Here is a 17569-nt window from a genome sequence, read left to right on the forward strand (position 1 = left end):
AGTTTATTCATCGTGAGAATATTTTTAACCCTGCTCTTTCCAAAGAGGGGATGTGCAAGTTCTGTGCCTAAGATATTAAAGCCACATGGCCACAAAATTACAGAGCACGTTGGTTGTTTTCGAACTATAATGCCATAGCCACAGCTTCTGTCCCTCAGATTGCCCTGCCCTGTGACTCCGATTGTTTTGCTATGTCGTTGAATATATATATCACATTGAGTACAATACATTTTTCCGATCTATAACTCCTCACCTTACATGCAGATTAAGGCAATCCTCCAGTGCAGTATCAGCCCTTTCCTCAAACATACTATACTGTGGTGACCAAAGACAGCAAACCAAATAAATCAAGATAATTTATTTTAACATAGTAATATCCATCTTTGTTTTTATTTGATACAGCAATTTGTGTGATAAGAGTAAGGCATATAGAGATACTAGAACAAAATAATTCCTTTTAGATCAGAGAAAACATCTTGAAAATGTTATTCCCCTCATTATCTAAAGAAAACCACACAAACATGCTACTCTGTATGATGCGATTGTAGTGCCTTGTAGATTAATTATATTATCATTTGTGTTGTTTAGGGCTCATATACTCATATGTTGACAAAGTAATTTAGACACGGTTTAAAATTATGCAATAAGGCCCGAGGGGGTGCAGTATATACCACGGCTAAGGGCTGTTTTTATGCATGACGCAAAGCGGAGTGCCTGGATACAGCCCTTAGCCATGGTATATTGGCCATACACCACAAACCCCTGAGGTGCCTTATTGCTATTATAAACTGGTTCTCAATGTAATTAGAGCAGTAAAAATTAATGTTTTGTCATACCCGTGGTATACTGTCTGATATACTATAGCTGTCAGCCAATCAGCATTCAGGGCACAAACCACCCAGTTTATGATGTTGAATATGGAGTCCTTACTACTTAGCTTAACAGGGTGCAATGACTTGTGTTCTCTTCATCCCCTTTAAAAATGTTGAAGTTATTGCCAATGGCTAGTTTGTAATACGCAAGCCATAGACAACAAACCACCACTTCATAATCATTCATTTATTGCATTTACAGTACCAGTCAAAAGTGACTGGTACTGTATATAGCGCCTTTCCAGATGCTCAAAGCGCTGTAAGGAGGGGGGGGGGTTAAACATTATGATACTAAATGTAAGCACACTTCATAGGGTTGTGGAACTATGGACTGAGTCGAGATGACCTGTGATACCAACATTTCTGTTGCACATCACAACAGGTAAAGATGTGACGAGCATATCTATGCTAGGCATTCATGAGCACATCTTCACAGCAATAATATGTCTTAGCATGCCTTTGTAGTGGGTTGGTTGATCAAATCACATGGAATGGGAGCAGGTTCACTGAAGCAGTGTGTGCCAAGACAGGAATGACAAAATACAATGTCAGATGAGTTGTTGTCATCACAGGAGGTTGGTGGCACCTTAATTGGGGAAAACAGGCTTGTGGTAATGACTGGAATGAGTAGAATAGTGTCAAATACATTCCGTTCGCGCCGTTCCAGCCCTTTCTATGAGACGTCATCCCCTCGGCAGCCTCTACTGTGTCATATTAATGTAAATTGCAGCAGCTGAAAATGAGTCAAAAGTTTTTTTTTTTTTTTTACATATAAAAAGAGGGAAAATGCAATTCTAGTTATGCAAACTTTTGAGGGATTGTTTTTTACAGACAAACATTAGACTTTTATATTTACACACTTCATAAAAATTATGTGATTTGGTCAATATAGAATATGTATCAAGACACAAAGTTTAATTTACATTCTCAGAGGCATAGATCATGACTATCACAGTTATTATGTGTGGTTTATTTGAAAATGTAAAGCAGAAATGAGATTTTATTTACACTATTTTAGTAGGGGGGATACATAAAAGAAAAACATTACAAAGAATAGATTAACAGGTAAAACAGTCTTTGGTAAGTATCATGCTTTATAATAAATGTTAGCCTATGTTCCTCCTCATTAGTATAGCTGGGGATCAGAACTCAACTGAGAAAGAGAGAAAGTACTTGGAAATGTCAGTCTTAGTGTAAAGACCAAATTGGACTGAATATAATCTTGGTATCTATGGCTAATTATTAATTCATTTTTAAGTGAGAAAATGTCAATTGTAGTGAACGCAAACATAGAAGTTCTTGTGCTCCTCCCAGTAGTGTAGCTCTTCAGCAAAGCTCCAGGCACAAGCCAGGTCTTTGCAAGTCTTGACCGTGTGGACTGCACATGGACCTGGCAACTGCTCAAACAGGAGCTCAGCTGTACCCACTACGGTGATTTTCTTCTGATCCTGGATCAGCTGCTGGATGTGGGTCTTGTTCAGAGGCTCAGGCGAGGCACTGTAGGACACCATGATGTTCAGCTTCTCGTCTGTTGCTGGCACCTGAAAGCGATTTTTTCCTGTGGGGCACTGGATGTCCTTTTTGTTGGAGAACAGGCCCGAAGGGGAGCTGAATACACGGACAGACCAGCACACCCAGTCATACTTTCTTTTCAGCTTCTCCAAAATGGCATCTGCCAGCTGCTGGTTGCTCAGGTCAGAGTGGTCCCTAACCAACCTCCGGGAATCTAGTTCAGCCTGCTTGGGGAAGCTGGTGATGCAGTCCTCAATGACAGCATTCATTTTCACCTGAACATCCTTCATCTTTTCACCCCAGTCTTGAAGAAGCTTCTCTTCGTCATCGCAGTCCTTTAGAGCGGTGTAGCCCATCAGAGCGATGAGGCCTATGCAAAAGAGTTTCTTCAACCTGGCACAGAAGTCTTCCATTGCGCGTCGACTTTTCTCCTCATAGTTAAGAGTAATTTCCAACACTGACTCTCCAGAGAAGTTGTCTCCCGTCACGGCACTATAGAGGGTGTGTAGGTTTTTGTCGCCACCTGTTTTGACAAAATGCTCCATGAAAAGCTTCTTCTTGACTTCACGAAACTTGGGTTTGGCATTGAGGATGTCCATGTACTTGCGGAACTGGTTGGAGATGTTCTCCTCTACAGAAAAGTAAGCAGTGTCCGCTCCGCTCTTCTTGATCTCCTCGTTAATACGCTGCATCTCCTCTGAAACCACCTCCAGGCGTTCACGAACTTTCTGGAACTGCTCCTTCATGAACGCAGCTTCCTTGCTCTCCACATTGTCGAGGGCCAATTTCACGATGGGAGCAGCGATGGCGAAAACAGGGAAGAGGTCACCTGCGATACTGGCCACCACCTCAGCTCCCTGTTCAAACACTTCCATTACAGTCTCTACCACGTTCTTCTTCTCTGCTACGATCTTCTGTAGCTGGCCGGCCATCTTTGCTTGATATTATTCAGTGAACAACAAATAACAGTATAAAATCTGAAAAAAAGAGCATAAGGACATGGTCAAAAGGATGTTTGAACTCTTTTATTTACATTAGACATGATAAAGTCTATGGTCTACAGAATGACTCGACTAAACTGACACTTAATAATAGCAGAGTTTACCAAAGTCAGTCAGGGGGCAGCACTACACAGCCGATGAAAAAAATCTAAGCTTGATGATGAGTTGGTTATTTGAATCAGTGGTGTAGTGCTAGGACAAAAACCAAAGCGTGCACCCTGGGGGGGGACTGAGTTTGTGAAACCCTGGTCTATAGAATGACTCTTAACAAAGACAGAAACCTTTCTACTGACACTTAACTACAGCATTATTGAAGAACCATTTAAAACATTTAAAATATAGACAACCCATCATCCCCCAGTTCAAGCCCTTAGTTAAAATGGAGGAAAAGTTCAACAGCAATACCAAAGTCTTAACAGTTAGGCCCATATAGTTATTTACCTACTTCCCTACAGTATATTCATATCTGAACTTACGTAGAGCTGTTCTGGTTTTGTTGGACTGTGGCCTGCTTCCTTGCTCAAACTCAACTAGAGTGAATCCCTGCTGGCCTCACAGTGAGAACTGAAAAAGAAAGAGAGAGAGGGATCAGTGTAAATTGCAGTACACAAGCAAAGCCTGCTGGGATTACAGCTGGACAAACCCAGTGAGCAATGAGGCAACAATGCAAAGAGAATTCACCAGTGAGGAAAGACACATAGGGGTAGATACTCTATGGAGTTGAAGGGGTGGTGCTAAGTGCATTGTAAGTGTACATTTGAAGAAATCACATACAGTATCTAGCATTGGAATTACATAATTACAAGCAGGAATTAAGACTAATTTCAGCCTGGAGGCCATTTTAGATTTAATACTATCATTATTTGTTACAGAAGAAGTGACAGAACATTTATTATACCGCATGTAAAAAAATGTATTATACAGTATAACGTATACACCTCTGCTGCAATGAATAATTGCAAATTGTATTTGACAACTGGCATGAAATTACTTTCAGGTCAAAGTACAATGTTATAAGCTCACAGTTTATTAATGAAAACCTAATCCATTCTCCTTTGGCCCTTCAACTACCACCACCATCCCCACCACGGTTGCTCGCTCAGCCAGTCCAGTCAATGCCACGGAGAGTGTGGGAGTGATGAACTGTCTGTTAGAGATTAAACTTGCTGAGCAGGAGTGCATTTTCCACAGAAATGCAAGTAACCACAGCAACAAGACAACGGAAACTATTCTGTCAGCATCTCAGTCTGCCTTTCTCTGCTGCTGAGGTCTGGCCCAAGGGGGTTTACACTGCAAAAGATCAGGGAAGATGTCACCCTCATTTCTCAACCTGATCTATCACCTACATCTACAGCTGTCAAGGGAGGCACAGTCTTTATGGCCGTAGAGAACAGCGACTACTAACACAGATTTGTCTAAGAAAATCCAAGAACTCTAGAACAATCTCAACAGGCAAAGCTGACAACTCTCACGCATTTGACCCTCTTCTCACTCCACACCTCATATCTCGCATTGAAAAGTGCTGATTTTATTTTTGTAATTAGTTAGTGCGTTAACATTTCAACTGTGCTCCAAATTGTTTTGAAATTGGAGAATCTGCGCCACTGAGGTATAATAAGAACTGGAGAATGCGTCCAAGATGTCCGACCGTTGTTTTCAAGGTAAACCTACTAGAGTTCACATATGTCGATTCATGGACCGTTAATATCCAGGTGGCATCCGGTTTATACGGACAAACATCACATGCGCACAGGGAGCAGTGTCGACGTCATACAAACCCATGGCAGACATTGGATGAACATAAAAATGTTCATATCTTCAGCTGAGTAAAAAAACAAAACAAAAATCGGCCTCAGCAACAATTATTTGAATAATTCAATGGATGTTTTGTGCACAAAAGGTGATGACTAACGTGTCTTATTAGGAATTTTCAAATCTGACTTCTCTATGTATTCGACCCCGGGTGGCGCAGCTGTCTAAGACACTGCATCGCAGTGTTTGAGGCATCACTACAGACCCTGGTTTGATACCGGGCGGTATCACAACCGGCCGTGATCGAGAGTCCCATAGGGCGGCACACAATTGGCCCAGCGCTGTCCGGATTCGGGGAGGGTTTGGCCGGGGTAGGCCGTTATTGTAAATAAGAATTTGTTCTTAACTTATTATGGCTGGGGGCAGAATTGAGTAGCTTGGATGAATAAGGTGCCCAGAGTAAACGGCCTGCTACCTCAGTCCCAGTTGCTAATATATGCATAGTATATTTGGATAGAAAACACTCTGAAGTTTATAAAACTGTTTGAATGATGTCTGTGAGTATAGCAGAACTCATATGTCAGGCAAAAGCCTGAGAAAAAATCCAACCAGGAAGTGGGAAATCTGAGGTTGGTCGTTTTTCAACTCATTCCCTATTGAAGATACAGTGGAATATTGGTCATGTTGCACTTCCTAAGGCTTCCACTAGATGTCAAACATCTTAAGAAACTTGTTTGAGGCTTCTACTGTAAAGGAGGGGCTCATAAGGGCTCTTTGAGTCAGTTGTCTGGCAGAGTGCCACTGGCGTGACGCTCGTTCACGTGAGAGGTAGCTCGCGTTCCATTGCTTTTTCTACAGACAAAGGAATTCTCCGGTTGGAACATTATTGAAGATTTATGTTAAAAACATCCTAAAGATTGATTCTATACATCATTTGACATGCTTCTACGGACTGTAACGGAACTTTTTGACATTTCGTCTGCTCCTAGTGAATGCGCTTCGTGACTTTGGATTTTTTTTACAAAACGTGCTAACAAAAGTAGCTATTTGGACATAAATCATGGACATTATCGAACAAAAACATTTATTGTGGAACTGGGATTCCTGGGAGTGCATTCTGATGAAGATCATCAAAGGTAAGTGAATATTTATCATGTTAATTCTGACTTCTGTTGACTGCACAATATGGCGGATATCTTTTTGGCTGGTTTGGGCTCTGAGCGCCGTACTCAGATTATTGCATGGTTTGCTTTTTCCGTAAAGATTTTTTGAAATCTGACACAGCGGTTGCATTAAAGAGAAGTGGATCTAAAATTACATGTATAACACTTGTATCTTTGATCAACATTTATTATGAGTATTTCTGGAAATTGATGTGGCTCTCTGCAAAATCACCGGATGTTTTTGGAACTACTGAACATAACGCGCCAATGTATACTGGCATTTAAAAAAATATAAATATGAACTTTACCGAACAAAACATACATGTATTGTGTAACTTGAAGTCCTATGAGTGTCATCTGATGAAGATCATCAAAGGTTAGTGTTTAATTTTATCTCTATTTCTGCTTTTTGTGACTCCTGTCTTTGGCTGGAAAAATGGCTGTGTTTTTCGGTGACTTGGCGGTGACCTAACATAATCGTTTGTGGTGCTTTCACTGTAAAGCCTTTTTGAAATCGGACACTGTGGTGGGATTAACAACAAGATTACCTTTAAAATGGTATAAGATACTTGTATGTTTGAGGAATTTTAATTATGAGATTTCTGTTGTTTGAATTTGGCGCCCTGCACTTTCACTGGCTGTTGTCATATCGATCCCGTTAGCGGGATCTCAGCCATAAGAAGTTTTAACTGACTTGCCTGGTTAAATAAAATACAAAAAAAATGTGGCAGTGTATGGAACATTGTCTTTCTGGGCTGGGCATCAGCTAAACTGCAGTACTGAAGCAAAACTGTAGGAGCAGTAGAAACCATGCTTCTGGACCTGAACCCTGGCCCCTTGATCTGCGTCTGCAATTTAACATCACAAACGGAACCTCTATCATTGAGGGGGTTCGATTAATCTTGCCTGGGTGCGCAGGTAGCCGTGTTTTACATGGGCTGAAAGTTGACTGCATTTGATTTGGAATCAGGATGCCTTCTGGGCGTGAGCCAGGTGCCCCTGTGCCCCTGTTCAAAGCCCAGGGTTAAGTCGGTTAAGTCGGCTCAAAACAAAAGTGACATAATTAAGCACGTGTAGTAATTAGTAGGATCCTGTGTTTTCCCATGCAATTGTTTAGATCCTTGAGCGTGGCTGAGGTGCATCCGTGACCAGCTCGGAAACCGGATTGCATAGCGGAGAAGGTACGGTGGGATTCAAAATGGTCGGTGATCTGTTTGTTCACTTGGCTTTCGAAGCCTTTAGAAAGGCAGGTCAGGATGGATATAGGTCTGTAACAGTTTGGGTCTAGAGTGTCTCCCCCTTTGAAGAGGGGGATGATCGTGGCCGCTTTCCAATCTTTAGGAATCTCAGACAATAAGAAAGAGAGATTGAACAGACTAGTAATAGGGGTTGCGCCAATGGCGGCGGATAATTTTAGGACGAGAGGGTCCAAATTGTCTAGTCCAGTTGATTTGTAGGGATCCAGATTCTGCAGCTCTTTCAGGTCATCAGCTGTCTGGATTTGGGTGAAGGAGAAGCGGGGAGGGGGGGGGGGGGGGGGTGCAGAGCTGTTGGCCGGGGTTGGGGTAGCCAGGTGGAAAGCGTGGCCAGCCGTAGAGAAATGCTTATTGAAATTCTCAATTATCGTGGATTTATCGGTGGTGACAGTGTTTCCTAGCCTCAGTGCAGTGGGCAGCTGAGAGGAGTTGCTCTTATTCTCAGAGGACTTTACAGTGTTCTAAAACTTCTTGGAGTTCGTGCTGCAGGATGCAAATTTCTGTTTGAAAAAGCTAGCCTTTGCTTTCCTAACTGACTGTGCATATTGGTTCCTGACTTCCCTGAAAAGTTGCATATCGCAGGGAATATTCGAAGCTAGTGCAGTGCGCCACAGGATGTTTTTGTGCTAGTCAAGGGCAGTCAAGTCTGGAGTGAACCAAGGGCTATATTTGTTCTTAGTTCCAAATGTTTTGAAAGGGGCATGCTTATTTAAGATGGTGAGGAAGGCACATTTGGGCATCCTCTACTGATGGGATGAGGTCAATATCCTTCCAGGATACCCAGGCCAGGTTGTTTAGAAAGGCCTGCTTGCAGAAGTGTTTTAGGGACCGCTTGACAGTGATGAGGGGTGGTCGTTTGACCGCGGACCCATAACGAACGCAGGCAATGAGGCAGTGATCGCTGAGATCCTGGTTGAAGACAGCAGAGGTGTATTTAGAGGGCAAGTTGGTCAGAATGATATCTATGTGGGTGCCCATGTTTACGGATTTGGGGTTGTACCTGGTAGGTTCCTTGATAATTTGTGTGAGATTGGGGGCATCTAGTTTAGATTGTAGGACGGCCGGGGTGTAAAGCATTTCCCAGTTTAGGTCACCTAACAGTATGAACTATGAAGATAAATGGGGGTCATTCAATTCAAATATGGTGTCCACTGTTCAGGGCACAGCTGGGAGCTGAGGGGGGTCTATAACAAGCGACAACAGTGAGAGACTTATTTCTGGAGAGATGGATTTTTAAAAGTAGTAGTTCGAACTGTTTGGGCATAGACCTGGATAGTAGGACAGAACTCTGCAGGCTAACTCCGCCCCCTTTAGCAGTTCTATCTTGACGGAAAATGTTGTAATTGGGATGGAAATTTCAGAATTATTGGTGGCCTTCCTAAACCAGGATTCAGACAAGGCTAGGACATCAGGGTTGGCGGAGTGATCTAAAGCAGTGAATAAAGCAAACTTAAGCAACAGGAGGCTTCTGATGTTAACATGCATGAACCCAAGGCGTTTCCGGTTACAGAAGTCAACAAATGAGAGCGCCTGGGGACACACAGGGCCTGGGTTAACCTCTACATCACCAGAGGAACAGAGGAGGAGTTGGATAAGGCTAAAGGCTATAAGAACTGGTCGTCTAGTGCATTCGGAACAGAGAGTAAAAGGAGCAGACTTCTGGGCGTGGTAGGATAGAGTCAGGGCATAATACACAGACAAGCGCATGGCAGGGTGCGAGTACAGTGGAGGTAAACCTAGGCATTGAGTGACGATGAGAGAGGCTGCATCTCTGGAAGCGCCAGTTAAACTAGGTGCGGTCTCCGCATGTCTAGGGGTTGGGGCAAGGGAGCTAACCGAGGCATGTAGAGCAGGACTTGGGGCTCCGCAGTAAAACAAAACAATAAGAGCTACCCTAAACAACAGTATACAAGGCATATTGACATTGACATAGGTAGAGTAAGATGATGGCAATGATCTTCAACTAGTAGGGTTAAACCACCTGAATATTGATATTTATTCGATTTTTCTTAAAGGTTGGTTGATTGAGAAATGAATTGTTATAACAAGAACATTCTCAAACACCCAACACTTGGGAAACATAGATCAGGAGTTGCCAACCCTCCTAGAGTGCAAGCAGGATTTTCTTCCAGCCCTATTTGAAAGAGTTCACCCAAATGACAAAACACTAAATGTTTGTGTCTTTAACTAGATTGCAATCTATGATTTGGTTGATGGCAATGATCTGCCATCAACCATTAATACTGCCATCAACCATTAATATTACAATTTCTTGTGCAGAGCATTTGTGTAGTGGTAACACTCCCGTCACGTGTCACATACAACTTTACACTGAGAACAGGTATCAATCCCGTCTTCCAACCTTCCCACTGTTTTTCCCAATGTGCCTGTCTCCCCATCTCATTTAATTACTGTCTGAATAAAGTGTCAAACTACCACAAAAATCTAAAAGTAACAAAGTCGTTGAATTTTGAGTGTTAAATTACTGTTCAAAGCATCCTGAATACACCTGACCTTTGGTTTTCATTAAAAAAATTAAAAATGTTCCACTCTTAGGCCTAAGCCATGTCAAAATACGTAGAATTGCAGGGAATTAGCTTTAAAACAGTACCATTTTCATGGGGGAGGACCCCCAGACCCCACGTCTAGGGATTGTGTTAGGGGGCAATGAAATTTGCATAGCAAATGTCTTCAAAGGTTGGCAGCCCTGTCAATGTAATTGATTATAATGTACAATCCAGCATACTAAATATAAACAGATGGTCTGATACTATTAGATCAGCAGCTATCATTAAAAAAATGGTGCAAATGGTTTTAAAAAGACACAGCTCTCATTGATAAAACATCTGCATCTGAAGCCAGTTCAATGATGGAAGCGGAATGTCATGCTTTAGGATAGAAAAACATCCATCTCATTTGATTTAGCCATCCACACTGCCATGCTAAAAAATGAGACATTTCAGCTCTCCACTAAAACCCTAACTCCCAGGGGTTATCTCATGGTCTGAGTGTATGTGAAGTATCTCTACTGCACTAAAGCAGACAAATTATCCAGGGTAAAGTGATGGTGACTGTACATTTTCAGATGTGCAAGAATTAGGCTTAGACACTAGCCAACACATAGATTGAATCAAAGTCGTTTACACATCATTTCAATTAAATTACGTTGAACCAAGGTGGAATAGACGTTGGATTTACATCTGTACCCAGTGGGTACAGACTCAAAAGTGCTATAGCTGTAGCTCTACAAAGGAGGCATATCTCAGGCCAAATAATTCACCAAATAACAAGCATACCAGTCAACCTTCAAATGTACATTAACTGATGTCCACTGACAAGCAGTTAGGCCTACTGAAGTAATAATTGTCAACATCATAACTGATCCATTTGTATATCAATATCTGGCCATCAAGATACACTATAAAATGTCTCTTCTTTTCATGGTTTGAGTCCTAAATTAAATAAAAATCATTCAAAGCTGCAAGAATAAATGGCAACATTTGAGTGGCCCAAACAATCAGTAAGCTACAGTATCTATGTCGATTGAGGACTAGTTGAGGGAGGTGGCCAAATCATCCTGTGAAGCTTGCCCACATAAACACTGACCAGCCATGACTGGCTGCATTTAACAAATGGACATAGCTCTTTGCAAGCCAAGAAGAGAAAATCATATTACACTTGTTGTTGTTAAAAGCTGTTCATGTGGCCTCTTAATGGGAAATGTATCGATTAGCTCGTTCAACAAGGGCTCTAATTGCTTTATTTCAGGACCTTGTTTAACTCCCTATACAGTCTGCATACCTCGTGGATTAATATGATAAGGCCTTGCAACAATATGTCAATTGATTAAATTCAGCACTGTTGGCACTGCAGTAGTACTTGTATCGTGACAATATATAATTATGGCCACGAGAAACACTTCCTGGAAAAGGCCTGCACATTATGTCACCGATTCTAGGCTACCAACGCCCAACTACTGTTTTGACAGAAGTTGTGCACATAGTTACATTGTGTGTTTTGCACAACTTACAGTAAAACATGGGCTATTATTTAAATGCGCACATTACATTATAAAGTAATGTTTTCAAAGATATCGTAGGATCTCAAAAAGTCATGACCAATTTTACCAGTCTGGTCGTTAAAGAACTGCGCAACTAATGAAAAGAGCTGCGATAACTTTTGGAAAATACAGACAGAACTGTGTAATCCTATTGAAGAAACATTTAAATGGTTATATGCAATTATGTTTGGCTAAAAACTCACCTTTTCATTCGCTTTAGTTTGAGGAAGAAATTATTTATCCGATCTGTTTTTCTCTTCCTATTGGTCATATGGTTCTCATATTACAGTTAAAGTGACACACCCATCGACAGAGAGCTAAACTTGGGTGGTGGTTAGACAAGTTTTTGAACAAATGATAGCATATTTTCCTGGTCAACATAGAAACTATAATAAATTATACTCCTTTGACAAATAACTGACAAAAGTATTTTACCAAAACTATTATAACATTTGCTGATGATAGTTGTGTTTATATTGTGTGAGCTGATGATTGTTTAGGGAGTAATGTAAATCAACTGTCATATATTATCAGTATCAATGTTTATGACTACATGTACCTCTGCTTAAACGTTTTTACATACAGTACCCTCAAAAAGTATGTTACATTTCCTCAGCTGCAGATAGAAATAGAACATAAACGTCCTAATTTACTATTGCATAAAATTCCTGATTTACTATTGCATAATGATGACCAGCGATAACAATGTCCTTTATATTGTGGTTTATTATGAATAAAGAAGACCATAAACATGAGAAATTATAGCTCTATGAAGGATATCAAATGTGTGAATATAGACAGAGATGTAATGTTGTAAGGATATAGATTTGGACAGTGTGATGCATCTATCAACAGCATTTTCCAAAGGAGCTTGAGTAAGTCCTCAGTACATTGATGAGGAGAAATGTTTGTTTGCTGATAGGTTACATAACACATTATTACGCTGGCTGGTGTGCTAATTTACAGTATGGTCATCATGAAATACTGGAATGCAGGTAAAATAAGGTATCTTACTATTCTATTTGGTAGGAGGAAGTACTACGTTCTCATATGTTGTCATTGTTGTTGAGTAGATAGCCACAGTCTGGCATAAAATGTCTCTGTATATGTATATGTCCATTAATACACATATACAAATCCTGATAGTTTAACCCAGGTGTGTCAAACTCATTTTGCCCAGGGGGCCACATTCAGTCTTCAAAGAGATCGAGGCGCCGTACTGAAAATTGGTTATATTTCTTTGCCGGGACATTTTGCATAAGACAGTCCACTATCCATAGTTTTTCTCCCCAAAAATATGGCCACTGCGGGCCCTGTGTTTGACACCCCTGGTTTAAATTATCACAAACTACACAACAATCTACAAGGCCAATAAACAAATTAAAATGTTGCAGTCTGTAACAAGAGATTACATTTCACACAACCACTAGCTAAAGCATCAGCTAGGTTTGAGATATCAATAAAAACACCTCTAAAGTCAGTTATAAACATTCATGAATTGTATTTGTAGTTTTCCCCCCTTATAACTACTCTATTTTCCATTGCACTGTGTAACAAAAGGCTACTCAGGATGAACGCATAGGTAAGCTTTTTTGTGTTTTCCATAGTAATAACAATCCTCTTGGAAGTTGTTGGACTCCACCACTTCCTTATAGTGGCTGACAGCATGCACCAAGCAGTTGGGGAGACTTCTGCTGAGGACCTGAGCCACATCCATCATGTTCCCCTTCAGTTTCTGCCCCTCAATCTCTTGCTGGATCTGACCCTTGTTGATAGGCTTAGGCTGAACACTGAAAGATATCACCACTTTGATGTTGTTCTTGGTCAACACATCAAAGTAATTAGCTCCTCCTCTACTTCCATGGTACTTCTTTCCAGCTAGCCAGTTGAAAAAGAAAATGCGCTCCTTGTCATTGAAGACCCTGATAGACCAGCTCACCCAGTCATATTTCTTAATAAGGGTGTCTAATAGGGATTTGGTGAAGTCAAGGTCAACACTGCCAGGTTTCTCCTGAAGATGGTGTTCCATGTCCAGTTTGGCCTGATCAGCAAAGTTTTCAGTGCAATCGTCCACAGCTGCTTTCATGCGGTTCTCAACATCTTCCATACGCTCCTGCCACTTCTTCACCATCTCATCCCCCACAACGCCTTCCTTGAGGCTGGCGTAACCCATGACAGCAATGATGCCCACCACAAAGAGCTTCTTAAGCCTGGCGCAGAAATCTTCTACTGCCCTTCTACTCCTTTGTTCTGTGGAAACCACTGTCTCCAGCATGGGGTCACCTGAGGTATTGTCCCCGGTAACGGCATTATAGAGCGCGTCCAGGTTCAAGTCTGCGTCCGTGTTCTCATAATGGCTGAGGAACTTCTCCATCTTCTTCTCTTTGAACTTGGGCTTGGCGTTGACAAAGTCCTGGAATTTTTCGTACTGGCTGAGCATTTGTGCCTCACGGTCAAAGTTCTGCTTATTCAAGGAGGTCCTCTGCAGCTCCAGGGCGATTTGGTCAATCTCAGCCTGGATGCCTTCCAGTTTCTGGTTGACCATGCTGAACTGCTCAGTCAGGTAGCGGGCGTCCTGCCCTTCCGGGTTGCTGAGGATCTCAGAGGAGGCTACGAACACGGCCTCAAGGACGGGATGGAGCTGTCCCACAGTGGCTGCCAGGACTGCGGAGGCCTGTCCCATGATCTCCACCCCCTTCTCGATCTTGCCCCTGTTCTGCACGAGCCATTCTGCCACACTGGTCATTTTGAGGGGTCTATCACAAAGTAACAATGGCCAACAAGGTCTTCAAAGAATCTCCGACTATGTTGATGTCTGAAAGAGAAAGAGGAACAAGAGGAACAAACCATAAAACTCTTGTGGAGGTTTGTTGAGGTGAAATAATACATTTGTAAAGGCAGCAATATCAGATTTTGTGTATTTTTTTCTTCTTCTAAGGATTAGCTAGCTATTAGTTTGAAAAGGTTTGTGTTGGAGATGACTCAATCATCATCATCTCCAGTGGTGTAAAGTACTTAAGTAAAAATAATTGAATGTACTACTTAAGTCATTTTTTGGGGTATTTGTACTCTACTATCTATATTTTTGACAACTTTTACTTTTACTTTACTACATTCCTAAATAACATAATGTACTTTTTACTCCATACATTTTTCCTGACACCCAAAATTATTCGTTACATTTTGAATGCAGGACAGGAAAATGGTCATAGAACATCCCTGGTCATCCCTACTGCCTCTGATCTCGCGGACTCACTAAACACACATGCTGCATTTGTAAATGATGTCTGATAAAAATTTAAAAAATGGTGCCGTCTGGCTTGCTTAATACAAGGAATTTGAAATGATTTATACTGTTACTTTTGATACTTAAATATATTTTAGCAATTACATTTACTTTTGATACTTACATATTTTAAAACCAAATACTTTGGTTTACAACTTTTACTCAAGTTGTATTTTACTGGGTGACTTTCACTTTTACTTGAGCCATTTTCTGTTAAGGTATCTTTACTTTTACTCAAGTATGAAAATTGGGTACTTTTTCCACCACTGATCGTATCCAACACAGAAAACATGAACAGCGTCTAACACAGATTACATCAGACAGTTGGAGTCAAATAGAACAAGCTACTCTCAGCAATAAAACAAATGGAGAACATGTTGGGACATGCAAGAGTCTAGTTTCATGCCACACCCAGAGTCTCAGGTTTATGACAGGTTTATGACAGGACTCGATCACAGCTTAGGTGGCACTGACTCACTTCAAGACATGATTTAAAATAAACATACTGAATGTTTATGGCGACTCAGAGCAAACATCAAAAGCAGTGTGGGTACTCTCGCTTTATGATGTGGAGAGTTGCGCAACACTGCAGTGCTGGCTTTTTGGAGTTGAATTGACAAGCCTAACAATAGCCAAGACCCAAATCAAACACAGATGTCTACAACCTGGGAAAAAAGGGGATATACTTTGTGAACATATGATTTTCAATGTAAAATACACAAAAGAGATGAGCTCACACATATCTCATTCCACTGAGACAATATCCACTACAGAAAAAAGGCACACCCAGAAGGAAAAAAAATCACCACTGCACTTGTTCTGTAATGAAAAACACACTTTTCTCCCACACACTAAAATGTAAGTTAATTGAAATGCAATTGGGTCATTGAATTCACAGCAACTCCATGTACAATGTAGCATCAGTCATAATTTTTTTTATGAAAAACACGAAATACAGATTCATATGTACACCCATTTACCATGAGCTTACCAGTAATTGCTGGATGGCAAGATGAATGGTGTCATTTTACATGCTTTCCCAAGGACTACCACTGTACTAATTACGTCAGTCCTATTAAATAAGCTAACATCACCAGTTATTGCTATCCCATTTTTAAGTTACACATTGTCCAAAAAATTGTGTTCAGAGTATATTAAATAATTGGAATTTTGATGTATTTTGTAGAATTCACTTGTGACTCATCACCACATTGGACTGAAAGCATTTTAATAAAAAAAAAAATACTTACTGAGAAATTGTCCTGGTTTAGGATATGTCAAGTCTTCACTTGTAAAACAAAAATAGTTGACTGTGAGAATGCTAATCCAAGGGTACAATTAAGAGGAAGAAAAAGGCGAGCCCCAAACTATTTTTGTAACCAACAGGAGGTATTTTGCCTTCTTTTCAATATCACTCAACTTCTCTCAAATCCTTTGAACATAGGAGTGCTGAATAAAATCTTATTTCTACCAATTATTTTCCATTCTACTGGGGGAAGAAACAAGCCTAAAGAACTCTTATTGAGACCACATCCTTAAGTCATGAGATACCAGCAAGACCACATCCATTAACAATTATATCCCAACATCTCAAATTGCACTTGAATTTCACCTGTTTGTCTTGTCAGTGCACAAACAAAGTGGATCTTTCAAAACCAGTTCCTCACTTTTTCATATGTCTCAGAGGTAGCCTATACTTCTCAAACAAGATCAGTTTGTCAAAGGATAGAACATCTGGGTAAATACAACTTGACAACCCTTGATGGTAATTCAAACTGTCCAGCAAGATAGAGCACGATAAAGAAAAGAGGAAGAAACTCACCTCTGATAGTTCAATAAAGTATACAGGGGGTGCAGTCCAGTTAACCAACTGTGCCTCTGAACACCAGCCTCCTAGTGTTGGGATGTATATGTAGTCTCTCTCTCTCTCTCTCTCTCTCTTCTCTGTCTCTCTCTCTGTCTCTCTCCCTCGTCACTCCCCTGTTGGAACTCCTCCATCCCCTCTCTGCATTCCAACAGGAACCCACTCTGAGGGATGAGGGGCAGGCACTGAGACAGATAACATCTTGTAAACATTGCCCATGCAAGGACACCACTGCCATTCACATAGGGTGTGAAGGATTGTGTGTGTGTGTGTGTGTCTGTGTGTGTGTGCGTGTGTATGTCCAAGCGTTCAAGTGAGTAAGAGAGCCACAAACAAAACCCTGCTTGTTGTGTCTCTATCTATGGCCACTGCTTCCTGCCTCTTTTAACAGTGTTCCTGCTAAATGCCACTGAGTTCTGTAAAGTAAGCATGACGTTTTACAGATAAGCAATTGCAGTTCCCTAAACAGAGGCAGTTCTTAGTATTTTCAAAACAGCACACATAAGGGACATCAGAGCTAAAACGTGTATAATTTTGAACTCTTTTAACCTTGGAAATGCATTATCACTGACAGCAAGCTTTTGGACATTTGAATTGAGGCGTAGTAATGGAGTTGGAATACACCCTGGAGCTGCAGTGCTCTCAGAGTCACTCCATCACAGTGCTGAGCAGAGCAGTGAAAGGACCTCTGTGTCTCTGCATCCACACCATGGGAGACAGAGCTCACCCACTGTCTTTGTGCTTCAGCTCTGACCGTGACACACACTGTCTGATATGACCAATCAGTCCAGTTAACACTAAAG

The 17569-nt window shown here is 41.1% G+C and overlaps 2 protein-coding genes across 3 annotated transcripts; both read right to left on the reverse strand.

Moving 5' to 3' along the window:
* Positions 1-1761: 1761 nt before the first annotated feature.
* Positions 1762-16781, reverse strand: LOC139564657 (protein rapunzel-like). Of its 2 annotated transcripts, none has more exons than XM_071384370.1 (3): positions 16725-16781; positions 3862-3949; positions 1762-3361 (listed from the first exon to the last, which is right to left on the reverse strand). In XM_071384370.1, exon 3 carries the CDS (start codon positions 3314-3316, stop codon positions 2141-2143), a length of 1176 nt encoding a protein of 391 aa, XP_071240471.1. In that variant the 5' UTR covers positions 3317-3361; positions 3862-3949; positions 16725-16781; the 3' UTR covers positions 1762-2140. The 2 variants fall into 2 exon arrangements, with proteins under 2 accessions (XP_071240471.1, XP_071240470.1); XM_071384369.1 differs by lacking the exon at positions 16725-16781 and adding an exon at positions 11820-11949.
* Positions 12325-16275, reverse strand: LOC139564655 (protein rapunzel-like). The gene is made up of 2 exons (XM_071384368.1): positions 16153-16275; positions 12325-14431 (listed from the first exon to the last, which is right to left on the reverse strand). Exon 2 carries the CDS (start codon positions 14360-14362, stop codon positions 13178-13180), a length of 1185 nt encoding a protein of 394 aa, XP_071240469.1. The 5' UTR covers positions 14363-14431; positions 16153-16275; the 3' UTR covers positions 12325-13177.
* Positions 16782-17569: the final 788 nt, after the last annotated feature.

This window comes from Salvelinus alpinus, chromosome 35 (assembly GCF_045679555.1).
Source record: "Salvelinus alpinus chromosome 35, SLU_Salpinus.1, whole genome shotgun sequence".
Taxonomy (NCBI): domain Eukaryota; kingdom Metazoa; phylum Chordata; class Actinopteri; order Salmoniformes; family Salmonidae; genus Salvelinus; species Salvelinus alpinus.

Excerpts from the sequence above, each read along its gene's own strand:
- LOC139564655 (XM_071384368.1), bottom strand. The coding sequence starts at position 14,362 with ATGACCAGTGTGGCAGAATGGCTCGTGCAGAACAGGGGCAAGATCGAG.
- LOC139564657 (XM_071384370.1), bottom strand. The coding sequence starts at position 3,316 with ATGGCCGGCCAGCTACAGAAGATCGTAGCAGAGAAGAAGAACGTGGTA.